At 37.2% G+C, this 13,996-nt stretch overlaps 1 protein-coding gene across 3 annotated transcripts in view; it reads right to left on the bottom strand.

Annotated features, from left to right (window-relative positions):
- Positions 1 to 2,160: 2,160 nt before the first annotated feature.
- ZNF367 (zinc finger protein 367) overlaps positions 2,161 to 13,996 on the bottom strand; it is a 28,929-nt gene continuing 17,093 nt past the window's right edge. The window contains exons 2-6 of one of the 3 annotated variants that reach the window (XR_012332447.1): positions 11,383 to 11,533; positions 8,692 to 8,811; positions 7,226 to 7,364; positions 5,975 to 6,164; positions 4,599 to 4,710 (exon numbers count right to left, since the gene is read on the bottom strand). Coding sequence is in view for 2 of the 3 variants with exons in the window: in XM_019940419.3 (XP_019795978.2) it covers positions 4,488 to 4,710; positions 7,226 to 7,364; positions 8,692 to 8,811; positions 11,383 to 11,533 (633 nt within the window). In the remaining variant the exon portion in view is untranslated. Of the gene's footprint in view, positions 4,711 to 5,974; positions 6,165 to 7,225; positions 7,365 to 8,691; positions 8,812 to 11,382; positions 11,534 to 13,996 lie in introns of all 3 variants that reach the window. The other 2 variants (XM_019940419.3, XM_073805968.1) reach the window with 2 other exon arrangements.

Below are 13,996 nucleotides of genomic sequence, written 5' to 3'. Positions count from 1 at the left end.
ACAGGAAGGGCCACGGCGGGAACCCTGCAAGTCCGAGAGCCCTGCCGGGCGCCCCACGCTGCCGGCGCGGGAGGAGCGGGTTCGGCTGCAGTTCGTCCTCAAAAGCACCACTCTCTGTGTCTAAAAGGAGAACAGAGACGGGTTTGGGAGAGTTTAAAGACCCTACTTTCCTCCAAACTGCTGCCTTGGTGAGAAGCGTTAAGACTTAGGGTTTGTTTTGCTTTCTTTTTTTCCAATATTTTTAACTGACAATTTACATACAATGAAATGCGGATTTAACGAGTCCACAGTCGATGTTTTGACAAATGCATACACCCGTGTAACCACCCAAGTCAAAACATAGAACATTTCCATCACCCCAAAAAGTGCCCTTTGTGTCCCACTGGTCGACCCCCCCCCCCATTTCATTCTGATTTCTATTACCCTAGGTTAGATTTGCCTTTTCAGAAAATTCGTATAAATGAGCATGTACTCTTTCAAGGCTCTTTTCGCTTTTATTACTTTTGTGACTCACCCATTTTCGAGTCTTTTCACTGTTGAGTAGTACCACAATTTGTTTATCCATTCACTAGCTAGGTGGTGGGCATGTTTGGTTGTTTCCAGTTTAGGGCTATTACCAAAAAAATGCTTCCATGAACATTCGTGTACAAGTTTTTTTGTGTGAACGTATATTTTCATTTATCTTCGGGAAATACCTAGGAGTGGAATGGCTAGGGGTATAGTGGGTGCAAAGTCTCCAGGCTTTTCTTGCCTCTGGGTGCTTTAAGGCAGGTTCTCCCCCTACCCATTTCTTTTCTACATGGGTGCATCTAAACATCAGGTTATTGTTCATGTTAACTGAAGGAGGGCCTCCCAGAACTGCCTACTCTGACCAGTCTACCTGGTCTAGCGTTTTTTCAATTAAATGTCCCATATTTTCATTCTAAATAATTAATTTTAAACATCTGAAATTTCAACTTTTTAGAAAAGCTAAAGATTTCAAGTTAAATAGATATTTGAGCCTAACTATATCGATGCCATGCAATGATTTTCTTTTGGAGTCACTGAACAACCAAAAACATTTTCAGTACTGATAAGAACTAAAGCAGAACTTCTGACAAATAACTAGCACTAAAAGAGCCAGAAAGGAAGAGTCTACATTACCCAAAACAGGAAAGGAACAAACACACATAAGACTGTTTAAAATAGAAAATAAATTCATATTCAAGTTGAACCTAAAAATCTGAACTTGGAAGTCATTTTGGTTAATTGCCTCAAAAAGATCAACTATGTTTCCAGTGAGTCTCCAAATAAGTTTTGGCTGCAAAACAGTCCTGCTTCCCCCCCACCACACCACACCCCACCCCACACACACATGCTGCACAGCATGCAGGATCTTAGATCCCAGACCAGGGATCAACCAGAGCCCCCTGCATTGGAAGCTCGGAGTCTTAACCACTGGACCACCAGGGAAGTCTAAGACTATTTTAAAGTCACTTTTAAAGACAGCCTTAACCATATTTGCATTTAATTTGCTTCTATATACATACTTCCAGGAACTTAAGTCACTGTCAAAATCTCATCCTTACTTTGTTTAAACCACAACTCACACTCAAGAGTTGCTTGTGAAATTCTTTTGCACAAAGCCTGGACAGGCTGAACCTTGCCATTGCAAGTAAACAACTAAAGATCTACCAAAAATAACTAATAAAAAAATTAAATTTGCTTGACTCAGAAAAGTAATCAGGCCCTGAGTGGATTCTATGGGTTTGACCCCAGATTCAACACATCCTGGATACAAGTGAAATGAAATCCCAGTTGCTGATTACCCTAATATAAAGCCTGGGATAGAGCTGGCAATAGTTTAATACTTTTTTACACCAGTATTTTTAACACTGTAATAATGAAACAGATGAGGAAGTTAAATGAATATCTATATTCTAAAAGGCCATAATTTTAATGTAAGAAAAAGGAATTCACATGATGGTTCTAACTATGCTAAAATGATGCCTCGAATGAGACTGGAATGAAATATAAAATGCACCAAAATAATAATGATGGGAGAATGTATGGCTATAGTTGACATTTCTTTCCATCTTTAGATTTTTATATTACGGCTATTATATTTTTAAAAAGAAAAACAAATTGTAAAGGGTTTAAGAATGAACATGTACTTTAAACTGTAAATTAAAATAAGTTTTTATTCAAAGCATTTTTTAAAATTACAGCATGTTTATTCTTATGCTGTTAACTCTGCCAAACTACAACTTAGCCATATGAAGCATAAAACACTTCAAAAATCTGAATGTAAACCACATTTTTAAAACAAAAAGCAGTGTTAACACACCTCAAATTTTAGATGCCAATGTATTTTGTCCAAGTATACAGCTTATATCAAAAAAAGAACATTTTAAATATTTCTATAGTAAATAGTTGTAATAATTTCTTAAAACTTCCAATTATACAAATGAAAAGTTTGTGAATATAACTATTATAGTTGGCAAAAGCTGACAGGATAAACAAACAAAAACTCTTACTTTTGAAGGCCTTAAATTTTATTATCTGTGAACTGGCAAGTATTTGTATTTTTTAAATTCATACTGCACTTCCTTCTTTAGGTAAGTTCATCAAATTTTAAATTTCCCAAGACTGACGACACTTTTTATAATTCATTAAGTCATATTTGAGGGAAAAATTCTAGAGAAAAATGTTGAAACCTAAACCAAGAAAATTCAGATACTATAGTCTCTCTTACTTGCTCATAAGTGCTCCAAGTTAAAATTCTATATACCAGATTACAAACAAAATTCTTAAACCATTACAAATATAAATTCTCTTATTACAAAAAAAAAATCCCTCAAGATTTGTAATTTACTGTACAGAGGAATTACATTTTTAAAGTATGTCCTCATCATACACATTATTTGTTACTATCATCTTTCATACTTTTGCTCCATTTCAAGACATTTACATACCTCCCCTTCCCCGTGGCTACATATTTTAAACTATCTGTGTACTGCAACACACTGGGATTTTGAGATAAAGAAGCCTACATTTTAGATAATGTTTAAACTACATCTGTAGGCTACTACTTCAATACAAAAAAGAAACAAAAGGCGCTGAAGAGCCCATATTTCACTCTCTTATTCTGAAGCTTACTCCAATTAAGCAATCTATGAAATTACCATGCTATGATGTTATTTAGTTTCTGCTTAAAACAAGTTAAAATGATGGAGGCTTATGCCTACATAAAGGAGGTGAACTACTCAGCTCTTGATTTTTTCTATTCATGCTTCAGTACATAAAGTGGTGTTTAAAAACTTCATCTATTTTGGAAAAAATGATTTAAAACCACCACACAAGTTAACACACTTGCAGTTAAAACTGTTCCAGAAGCCTACTTATTTGAGTCGCTAATATTTTCTGCAGTGTTTAACTGATAGATAAATTTAGTGAACACAAAATAGCTTGGCATGTTATTCTGAAGTAAAGCAAGAAGGTGGCTTTATGCACTGAAAATATAAATAGGAGGCTTCCATTTGCTAATAATTCTAAACAAGCAGTACATTTAAATTTAGTGTTTGCTAACAAAGGATCTAAAACAGTTCATTACAAAACAACCCTGTAGATGTCCCTTTTATTAAAAAAATCCAACTTCCAAATCTCATGACAGGGCCCATAATATTTTTTAAAAATACCAATTACCGAGTTACCTAGACTTTGCAAGATTAATCATTCAATTTCAGCAAATGAGAAACATGAAATGTGCAAAAGTTCCCAAGTTAACAAGCTAAGGGTGACAAGTGCTTTCAAACCTAAATATCACAGTGAGTTGTAAAGCCTCAGAAAGATAGAATAAGACTTATTTTACTCCAATTTTGAAAATTCTGAACTACTGTTCATCTTACCAAGATCTTCAAATACCTATTTTCTTCCAAAGTCGGTAAGTTAGAAAGTCTTCCGAAATAGTCAGTTTTCCATTTCTCTAGTCTTATTAGGCACACTATTTTGCAATTTAAAAATATATATCTTACACACATCTTATACTTTCTTGCTTGTTTCAGTGTTTACAGTATTGTTAAACATACTAATATACATTGTTAAAAATGATCTTATAAATAATCTATTTAAACCTTCTTTGGCTACATGTACCATTCTTTTTCTTTTTTTCATACAAGTGTCTTATTCAGAAAGTGCTTCCTGTGAGAACTGCTTCCAATGAATGCATTAAACTTGCAAAATCTAGCTTCCCACAATATGTAGTTTTCTACCCTGTACTAGAAGTCCCATATTTACAAAATATTTTAAACTTTACAAGAAATCCAATACCATATAAAAAAAGTGCAATTCTCTCTCACCCCATATTCTGGGGCAATGACATTCTTCATAAATTTCTACAGAATAGCAGCCTATGATAAGCAAATAAGGTGCTTAGCTTATGCCCAAGGGTCTACTTTTTAAGTATGCTGGGCAGTACTTTTGTACAGTGGAAAGAGTCAGTGTTCTGGCTACTGGCGGAGCGGCGCTCCCGTCAAGTTTGCGAGCTCGATGAGAGCGAGGGCTCCGTGCAGGCGCTCCCGCTGCTCCTGCAGACGCCGCTGGGCACCGCTCTTCTCATCGTCCTCCTCATCAGACTGAAGGTACTCCAGAGGGTCCTGCTGCTCCTGGTCTGCCTTCTGAACCAGCTTTCCTTTCAAGGTGGGAGTACGCTGCTCTCGTGTTTCCCAGTACCTATATGAAATGCATCCGTATTACTTATACAGTATATATAACATTCTCAAATGTTCACTTTTCTTTAAAGAAAATAAAAAGGGGGGTCTTTCCTACAGTATTATTTTGTGTTTCAGTTTATAAAGTTATAAAGTGATTTTGAATACATTACATGTTTTTCCATAACAGAGGAAAAAATTCAAGTTCAAGAAGTTGAAGGACTTGCTCAGAATAACAAAATCAACAAGTGGCAGTTCTGGGTCTTATACTCAACTCTCTAGTCACGTGTTTTTGTCATTAAACTATAGCTGCCTTAAAGATCATATGTGAAATGGACTAGAATAAAATATAGAAACAGTAGAATAATCATTAGAAACCCATTTATTCTATCCACAGAGGGATGATGGCTTCTGACAGAGTTAACTATGAGAAAGTTTAAACCCACAAAATAGGACAAATGGATTAATATGTGTAACACCTAGAGCTTACTCAAGAATTTAAGAGCACCATCATTTTCTATTACGTAGCCAACTGATAATTCACAAGAAAAAATACAAATGTTCCATCTTTTCTGATAACCAAAGAAAGGCATATTTAAATGACAGTACCATTACCTACAAAAATGTCCATTCAAAGACTTGTATATTCATGTCCATAGCAGCTTTATTTGTAAGAGCCAAAAACAACATAAAGGCCCATCAAGAGGTGAATAAGTGGAGGTGCATCCATATAACAGATTACTGCACAGCAATGAAAAGGAATGAAATGATACACTCAACAACATGATGACTCTCAAAATAATTATGCTGACTGAAAGAAGCCAGACGAACAAGTACATACTATATGACTCCATCTGTATAAAACTCTAGAAAATGTGAACTAACTATAGTGACAGAAAGCAGACCAGTCAGTGTCCTTTGGGGTGGAGGAGGGCAGGGAGATGCAGGGACAGCGGATTACAAAGAGACATGAGGAAGCCTGTGAAAGTGTTGGGTAAGTTCACTATCTTGATTTTGGTGATGGTTTCACAGGTGTCTACATATGTCAAAACGCATCAGATTATACACTTTAAATATGTACAATTTATTGTGTGCCAATTATACCTCAATAAAGCTGTTTTTAAAATTACATACCAAAAAAATACAATGACCAGATTTCAGGAAATCCAGACTACTCAAACTAGAAAAGTTTTGGAAATATGCAGAAGTATAAAAAGAGAAATGCAAACAGTTCAGTATCACTTGAAGGACAACTAAAAAAGGAAAATAGCAAAATAGCAAAATACCTTAGCAAGGTCAGCAAGGACTGGGTAACGAAGGGCTTTGAATGCTATAATAAAGGGCTTAGACTTAATATTGAGCATCATATTAGCATTTTAGAAAGACTCCTCTGGCAGCGGCATGGAGAATGGATTGAGAAGACTGAAGTGGCTGAATCTGATAATTGTTAAGGAAGTAGAATCCATAGGTTGGTCACTGAGTAGATGGGAGAAAAAGAAGATAAACACAAGGATGACTAATAAGTTTCTGGCTTGGGCAAAATTAGATATAATGGGGCAGTGGGGGCCAGGCAGGAGGAAGAGGGAGGAAGGAAGTGATGCAGTACTCGGGACAAACATATTCCCTGCCCTTGTGGAGCTTACGATCCAGCAGGGAAGATAGCCACTGAACAAGTAAATGTGTGAAGGAGGTTTTGAGAGGGAAAATACAATGTGTTATAAAAGCATCTATTAAGTGGATTTAACCTTGTTTGTTTGGGGGGTTAGTGGGCAGCTTAGGGAAGAACTTCCTGAAGTGGTGTTTAACCTGAGTAAGAAATGAAAAATGAGCAGAGTGGCTAAATGAAGAGGGAAGTGAGCACAAAGGCCTGGAAACAACAGCAATAGTGCTGTTGAGAGACAAGGAGCCCGGGTGACTGGAGACAGCTGTGTTGCTAGAGGGAGGCAGAGCCACAGCAACACAATTAGGGATTCTAGACTTTATCCTCAGTACAGAGGAAGCCAGTGAAGCTAGGGAGCGGCACAGTCAGCTGCTGCCGGTGTGTATGTGATAGATGACTCCTTAACTCAAAATATCCTTAGAGAAATGTTTTTATACTGGTCCCCTTGTTGCCATTAAAAAAAATTAAACTGGGTGCTTTTTGGAATTTTACTTTAGAATAACATCTAGTCTCTATCCCTCTAATAATCAACACGTAGCTAAAACCAATATAAAGAAATGAAGAGGGACTGCATTAATGACCAATGAAATACAATACATAAAAAACATTCTTTTCAAATGGGGTAAACTCTTGCTTTTAAAATAAATTGTGGTCTGAGCACTCAGACTAATTAATATCATATAGTAGTTTTCTATCACACAGATCCAAATAAAACTCCTAACAATTCTGTGGTTTCAGGAAACAAAAGTGCCATTTCAAGTTATTTTATAAAATATGTAGAAAAGCAACTTATTTAAACTGAAAGAACTGTCAAAGTCCCCAACTTCAACCCACACACTGGGCAGTGTTCTGCAGTAGACTCCAGAGAGAGCCTTACTTTGCCAACCACTCGGCGGCAGCCTGGTTGTCCACAGCCTGGGGCTTACTGAGAGCATCTGTGGGCTCCTCTCGCTTCAGCCTGGCATAAGGGTGCTTCGGACAGTGGCGGTTTGCATGGGTGAATCTGCTTAGGCAGCCTTCAAAACACAGAAGGAAACAGTTATCAGAATCTGGACATCCAGCAGACATGGAAAATGTTCAGTTTCTCTGGTATCTGAGAAAAGTAAATTAAGATGATGAAATTTATCATTCTATAACTTGAGGAGAAAAAAAAATAACCCTCAGCTGCTATTATCAATGCCACTGAGAGGAATGTGAAGACGGTTCTTTCACCTTGGTCATCGCAATGTAAATGCATTCAACCCCACTGGAAAGTGATTAGCACAAGTCATAAAAATGTTCAAAATCTCTGACCCAGGAATTTCATTCTTGGACTCTATCATAAAAAAACATCCCAAAGGTAAACAAAAGTTTAAGTAGGAAAACATGCCCCTCATGTTTGTTGATAACAAGCAAATTTTAAAAACAAATTAGATATTCAGTAACTAACATTGAGGCAATCATTGTTCATATGCTAACGCATATATATGGAATCGAAAAAAAAATGGTACTGATGAACCTAGTTGCAGGGCAGGAATAAAGATGTAGACATAGAGAATGGACTTGAGGACACGGGATGGGAGGGGAAAGCTGGGACGAAGTGAGAGTAGCATCGACATATGTACACTACCGAATGCAAAATAGTTAGCTAGTGGGAAGCAGCAGCATAGCACAGGGATATCAGCTCGGTGCTTTGTGATGACCTAGAGGGGTGGGATAGGGAGGGTGGGAGGGTGGCTCAAGAGGGAGGGGATATGGGGCCATATGTTTACATATGGCTGATTCACTTTGGTGTACAACAGAAACTAACATAGTATTGTGAAGCAATTATACTCCAATAAAGATCTATTAAAAAAAAAGAAAAAAAGAAAACCATGGAGCAACAGAAGAAAACTGTACTGAATTTCAAATATAACTGTGTAAAAATGTACATAAGAAAAACAGCTTAAGAAACTATGAAATTACCAACAGCAGCAGTGTTGAGCTGGTAAAATCCACCCCACCCCTGCTCCCCCTGGACTGAAAATTTCGACAATAATGTGCTTCTTTCAGTTTAACAGTTAAAAAGTTTAAAACCAAAGTAAAAGCCTACTCTAAAGGCTGTATTTACTTGTATAGATTTTTCTACAGCATACAACTAGATATAGCATTTTTAATTGCCCTTTAAGATTTTCACCTAAAAAGAACACTTTATTTAAAAATCAGTCATTTCCTGGAAATCGAGCATGGGTCACAATTAACAAGGAAGAAAACTTATGAGGTTTGATTAAATCTTTATCAAAAATCTCGCTTCCCAAAAATTCAAGCAAAAGATATTTTAACTCCCAACTAGCTGTTCCATAAACTTAACTCCTAACACCATACCATTTTCTGAACAAACAAAAGGTTTTTCTCCGGTGTGAAGACGCTGATGGGTTTTGAGCTGCCCACTTTGAACAAAGGCTTTTCCACAGTCTGGATAGTCACACAGATAGGGTCTCTCACCTAAGTAGACAGATGTTATATATTATTTCTGAGACAATAAGGTGAGAAGGGGAAGGGGCACGGAGAGAGAATCAACCTTTATATAAGTTACGACTGCAAACAACAATAAAACATGTCACAGCCTCTGCAGAGCTGCAAGTGGAAGTGCTAAGGGCACACTTGGATGATATGAAGATCCACTTGGAAGCACAATATTTTCTTTAGGCGCTGAGCTTTTAGGTACCCAGGTTCAAATCCTTAAAGTTATCATCTTCAACTTATTCCATATTTTCGCCCCACAATCCAAATCGCTAGCTCTTGCTGATTCTTGAACATGTCTGCCACTCCTGCCTTCCCACTGCCACCTCCCCTGGTCAGACTGGTAGCCCCTCCCACCTAGAATGAACCCTGGCAGGCCTCTAGTCTCTGACCTGCACAGCACTTCCAGAACAGCTGCCAGGCAACTACCCTCTAAAATTACCCCAAACCCTACTATACTCCTTGAACAACTGAAGATTATCTGCTGACTTTTAAATGGTCCTCTAATACCTGCACTATAGCTACTAGGTTAGGGAGCAGGGTTTATCTTTACTTCCCTCTTGGAGATTCATTCCAGCCACGAGGCAGTTCCCCATCTTCTACTCTTTGAAATCCCTATCTTTTCTGCCCATTCAAATCTTCCCAATCCTGTAGTCTCAGTAAAACTCCTCCCTACCCCCCAACACCCACCTCCAAATATTAAGCTACATATCCCTTCACTAACTTAGTGTCCTATGTTGTTTATGTATCATGGTACTCTCCTTATACAAAGATACGTAACACCTTGTACTCCATTTCATTTCCTATATACAACACAGTGCTAGGCTAAAGAAAGCGCTCAAAAAGGTTGTTTTTCAATCATAATTAAACTTATTATTTCTTGAATAAACATTCTTTGGTCAACAATTATATACTGGTTCTTCCTATATGACTCAAAGAACAGTAATGAGTCTTCCCTAAATTTCTCATTATTTAGAAATGTACTAGACGAATGTGACAGTTGGACACAAGTTAATAAACATAGGATAAAGTAAGACAAAAGCTTTTTACAAAGCATATACTATTAGAGCTTAACTATAGCATGGAGATCTTCAGCTCTGTTCCCTGGCATACAGTGTAGTAAGCCTGGAAGTACTGGGTGACACACAATGGGTTAGTGGTAGGTCGGGACTGGGACTCAGGCACCTTTTTATGATGCCGCATGGTCTTGAATCTCAGCAACTGATTTCACACTGGCAAAATGTACTCTACAGCTGTGTACCAGTTATTTGGGGTTATTTCAGACTAAGTAGATTGAAAAAATACAAAAATTCTCAAAATCAGATATTCATTCAATAATAGTTTTCCTGAATGATACCTAAAGTCAAAACATCTTGGCCACCTTAGTTTATAATGATTCAAAATTAAAATTTTACCCTTTTCCAGGGATTTAGCTAAGAAAACTGTATTCTAGCATACCACTAAAATATATCTTTTCAAAAACAGAAAGAAAAAAGAAACAGGTGATGACCATAAACATAGTGGAACAAACAGGGGACTAAGGGTTAAAAGCCCAAGTTCTAGACCCATACTGACCAACAGAAATAGAATGAGAACCACTTATGGTAGCCACATTAACAACGTAAAAAGAAACAGGTGAAATTAATTGATAATATACTTCATTTAACCCCATATATCTAAAATTCTATCATTTCAATTTGTAATCATTATCAAAAATTTTTAAAGATATCATTTACTCTCTTTTTTTCATACTAAGTGTATTTTAAACATCCTGTTCATCTCAATTTAGACTAGCCACATTTCACGTGCTCAACAGCCACATGTGCTACTATACTGGCCAGTGTAGTTCTAGACTTAAGGGTATGAGAAGTTGTAAGTCAGTGGTAATTGGGTGTTTTTGTGCCTCAGTTTCCTCATCTGTAAATTATTTGATATCATTATTAGAACCATATGGCTCCTTCTGGGTGGGACCAACTTTCTCTATGGAAAGAACAAGGCCCTCTTTATATTATCTTTTTGCTCTTTATATGGTATTTTTATGGTATTTTAAATGCAAGTATAACTTCTCTACACAAATAAAGATACATGATAGTCTTGGGATAGCTACCTATAATATGCTTAATTCTGAAAAATTATACTTCACCTTAGATTTAATAGTTAGGTCAAATACCCTGAGGATTCTAGAAATTCTATTAAAAACTTGACTATAACTGATTTAGGATTTGGCCTACAAATCAGTTTTAACAATTATACAGACAACTTAAGGGCATATCAGGTAAAATTCGGGTACATAGAAGGATAGAACCAAATTTAGTAATAACATTCCTGTGACAACTACATTAATTACCATGATAACTTTAGAAATCACATGGTATCAATGTTCAGAAAACTATCCCTCCCCACCAAAAGAGAAGCTGACTATACAGTGCCTGTTTTTAAAACTTTACAATAAGGAAATGGAAGGTAACTAAAAATTAATTTATAGGCCCAAACATCAAATCAGCTTTCAGTTAAGTATCACTTTTGGCATTCTCTAAAATTTGCTCAACTTACCTGTATGAGTCCTTTTGTGAGCCTGGAGTGACTTCTCCCGTGGAAACACCCTATTACAGATGTTACAACGTATTCTGCTGGACGAATGCTCTCCTTCATTTATTAAATCCCGTACAGTATCTGCTCTGGGTCTACCACGTCGGATTCCATCCTGTTAACAATGTGCATAAACATTAATATAATTTCTTGGACTCCACTCATTAAAACAAAATATCATAATACAGGCATGCCTTACTTTACTACGCTTCATTTTTTTTCAATTTTTCAATTTTATTTTTTTATACAGCAGGTCCTTATTAGTCATCAGTTTTATACACATCAGTGTATACATGTTAATCCCAATCACCCAATTCATCACACCACAACCACCACCCCCCACCACCGCTTTCCCCCATTGGTGTCCATACATTTGTTCTCTACATCTGTGTCTCAACTTCTGCACTGTAAACCGGTTCATCTGTACCATTTTTCTAGGTTCCACATATATGCATTAATATACGATATTTGTTTTTCTCTTTCTGACTTACTTCACTCTGTATGACAATCTCTAGATCCATCCACATCTCTACAAATGACCCAATTTCGTTCCTTTTTATGGCTGAGTAATATTCCATTGTATATATGTACCACAACTTCTTTATCCATTCGTCTCTCAATGGGCATTAAGGTTGCTTCTATGACCTGGCTATTGTAAACAGTGCTGCAATGAACATTGGCGTGCATGTGTCTTTTTGAATTATGTTTTTATCTGGGTATATGCCCAGTAGTGGGATTGCTGGATCATATGGTAATTCTATTTTTAGTTTTTTAAGGAACCTCCATACTGTTCTCCATAGTGGCTGTATCAATTTACATTCCCACCAACAATGCAAGAGGGTTCCCTTTTCTCCACACCCTCGCCAGCATTTGTTGTTTGTAGATTTTCTGATGATGCCCATTCTAACTGGTGTGAGGTGATACCTCATTGTAGTTTTGATTTGCATTTCTCTAATAATTAGTGATGTTGCGCAGCTTTTCATGTGCTTCATGGTCATCTGTATGTCTTCTGTGGAGAAAGGTTTATTTAGGTCTTCTGCCCATTTTTGGATTGGGTTGTTTGTTAATATTGAGTTGCATGAGCTGTTTATATATTTTGGAGAGTAATTCTTTGTCCATTGATTCGTTTACAAATATTTTCTCCCATTCTGAGGGTTGTCTTTTCGTCTTTTTTATGGTTTCCTTTGCTGTGCAAAAGCTTTGAAGTTTCATTAGGTCCTATTTGTTTATTTATTTATTTCCATTACTCTAGGAGGTGGATCAAAAAAGATCTTGCTGTGGTTTAAGTCAAAGAGTGTTCTTCTTGGGGTTTCCCTGGTGGCGCAGTGGTTGAGAGTCCGCCTGCCGATGCAGGGGACACGGGTTCGTGCCCCGGTCCGGGAGGGTCCCGCGTGCTGCGGAGCAGCTGGGCCCGTGGGTCGTGGCTGCTGGGTCTGCGTGTCTGGAGCCTGTGCTCTGCGGCAGGAGAGGCCACAGCAGTGAAAGGCCCGCGCACCGCAAAAAAAAAAAAAAAAAAAAAGAGTGTTCTTCCTATGTTTTCCCCTAAGAGTTTTATAGTGTCCGGTCTTACATTTCGGTCTCAAATCCATTTTGAGTTTATTTTTGTGTATGGTGTTAGGCAGTGTTCTAATTTCATCTTTTTAAATACAGCTGTCCAGTTTTCCCAGCACCACTTATTGAAGAGACTGTCTTCTCCATTGTATATCCTTGCTTCCTTTGTCATAGATTAGTTGACCATAGACGTGTGGGTTTATCTCTGGGCTTTCTATCTTGTTCCATTGATCTGTTTCTCTTTTTGTGCCAGTACCATATTGTCTTGATTACTGTAGCTTTGTAGTATAGTCTGAAGTCAGGGAGTCTGATTCCTCCAGCTCCATTTTTTTCCCTCAAGACTGCTTTGGCTATTCAGGGTCTTTTCTGTCTCCATACAAATTTTAAGATTTTTTTGTTCTACTTCCATAAAAAATGCCATTGGTAATTTGATAGGGATTGCATTGAATCTGTACCTTCCTTTGGGTAGTATAGTCATTTTCACAATATTGATTCTTCCAATCCAAGAACATGATCTATCTCTCCATTAATCCAAATTTCTTTCATCAGTGTCTTACAGTTTTCTGCATAGAGATCTTCTGTCTCCCTAGGTAGGTTTATTCCTAGGTACTTTATGCTTTTTATTGCAATAGTAAATGGGAGTGTTTCCTTAATTTCTCTTTCAGATTTTTCCTCATTAGTGTATAGGAATGCAAGAGATTTCTGTGCATTAATTTTGTATCCTGCAACTTTACCAAATTCATTGATTAGCTCTAGTAGTTTTCTGGTAGCATCTTTAGGATTCTCTATGTATAGTTTCATGTCATCTGCAAACAGTGACAGTTTTACCTCTTTTCCAGTTTGTATTCCTTTTATTTCTTTTTCTTCTCTGATTGCCATGGCTAGGACTTCTAAAACTATGTTGAATAATAGTGGTGAGAGTGGACATCCTTGTCTTCTTCCTGATCTCAGAGGAAATGCTTTCAGTTTTTCACCACTTAGAATGATGTTTGCTGTGGGTTTGTCATATATGGCCTTTATTATGTTG

Source organism: Tursiops truncatus, chromosome 6, assembly GCF_011762595.2.
Source record: "Tursiops truncatus isolate mTurTru1 chromosome 6, mTurTru1.mat.Y, whole genome shotgun sequence".
Lineage (NCBI taxonomy): Eukaryota > Metazoa > Chordata > Mammalia > Artiodactyla > Delphinidae > Tursiops > Tursiops truncatus.
The sequence above is the reverse complement of the archived record's forward strand: the minus strand, read 5'-3'. Positions and strand labels throughout refer to the sequence as shown.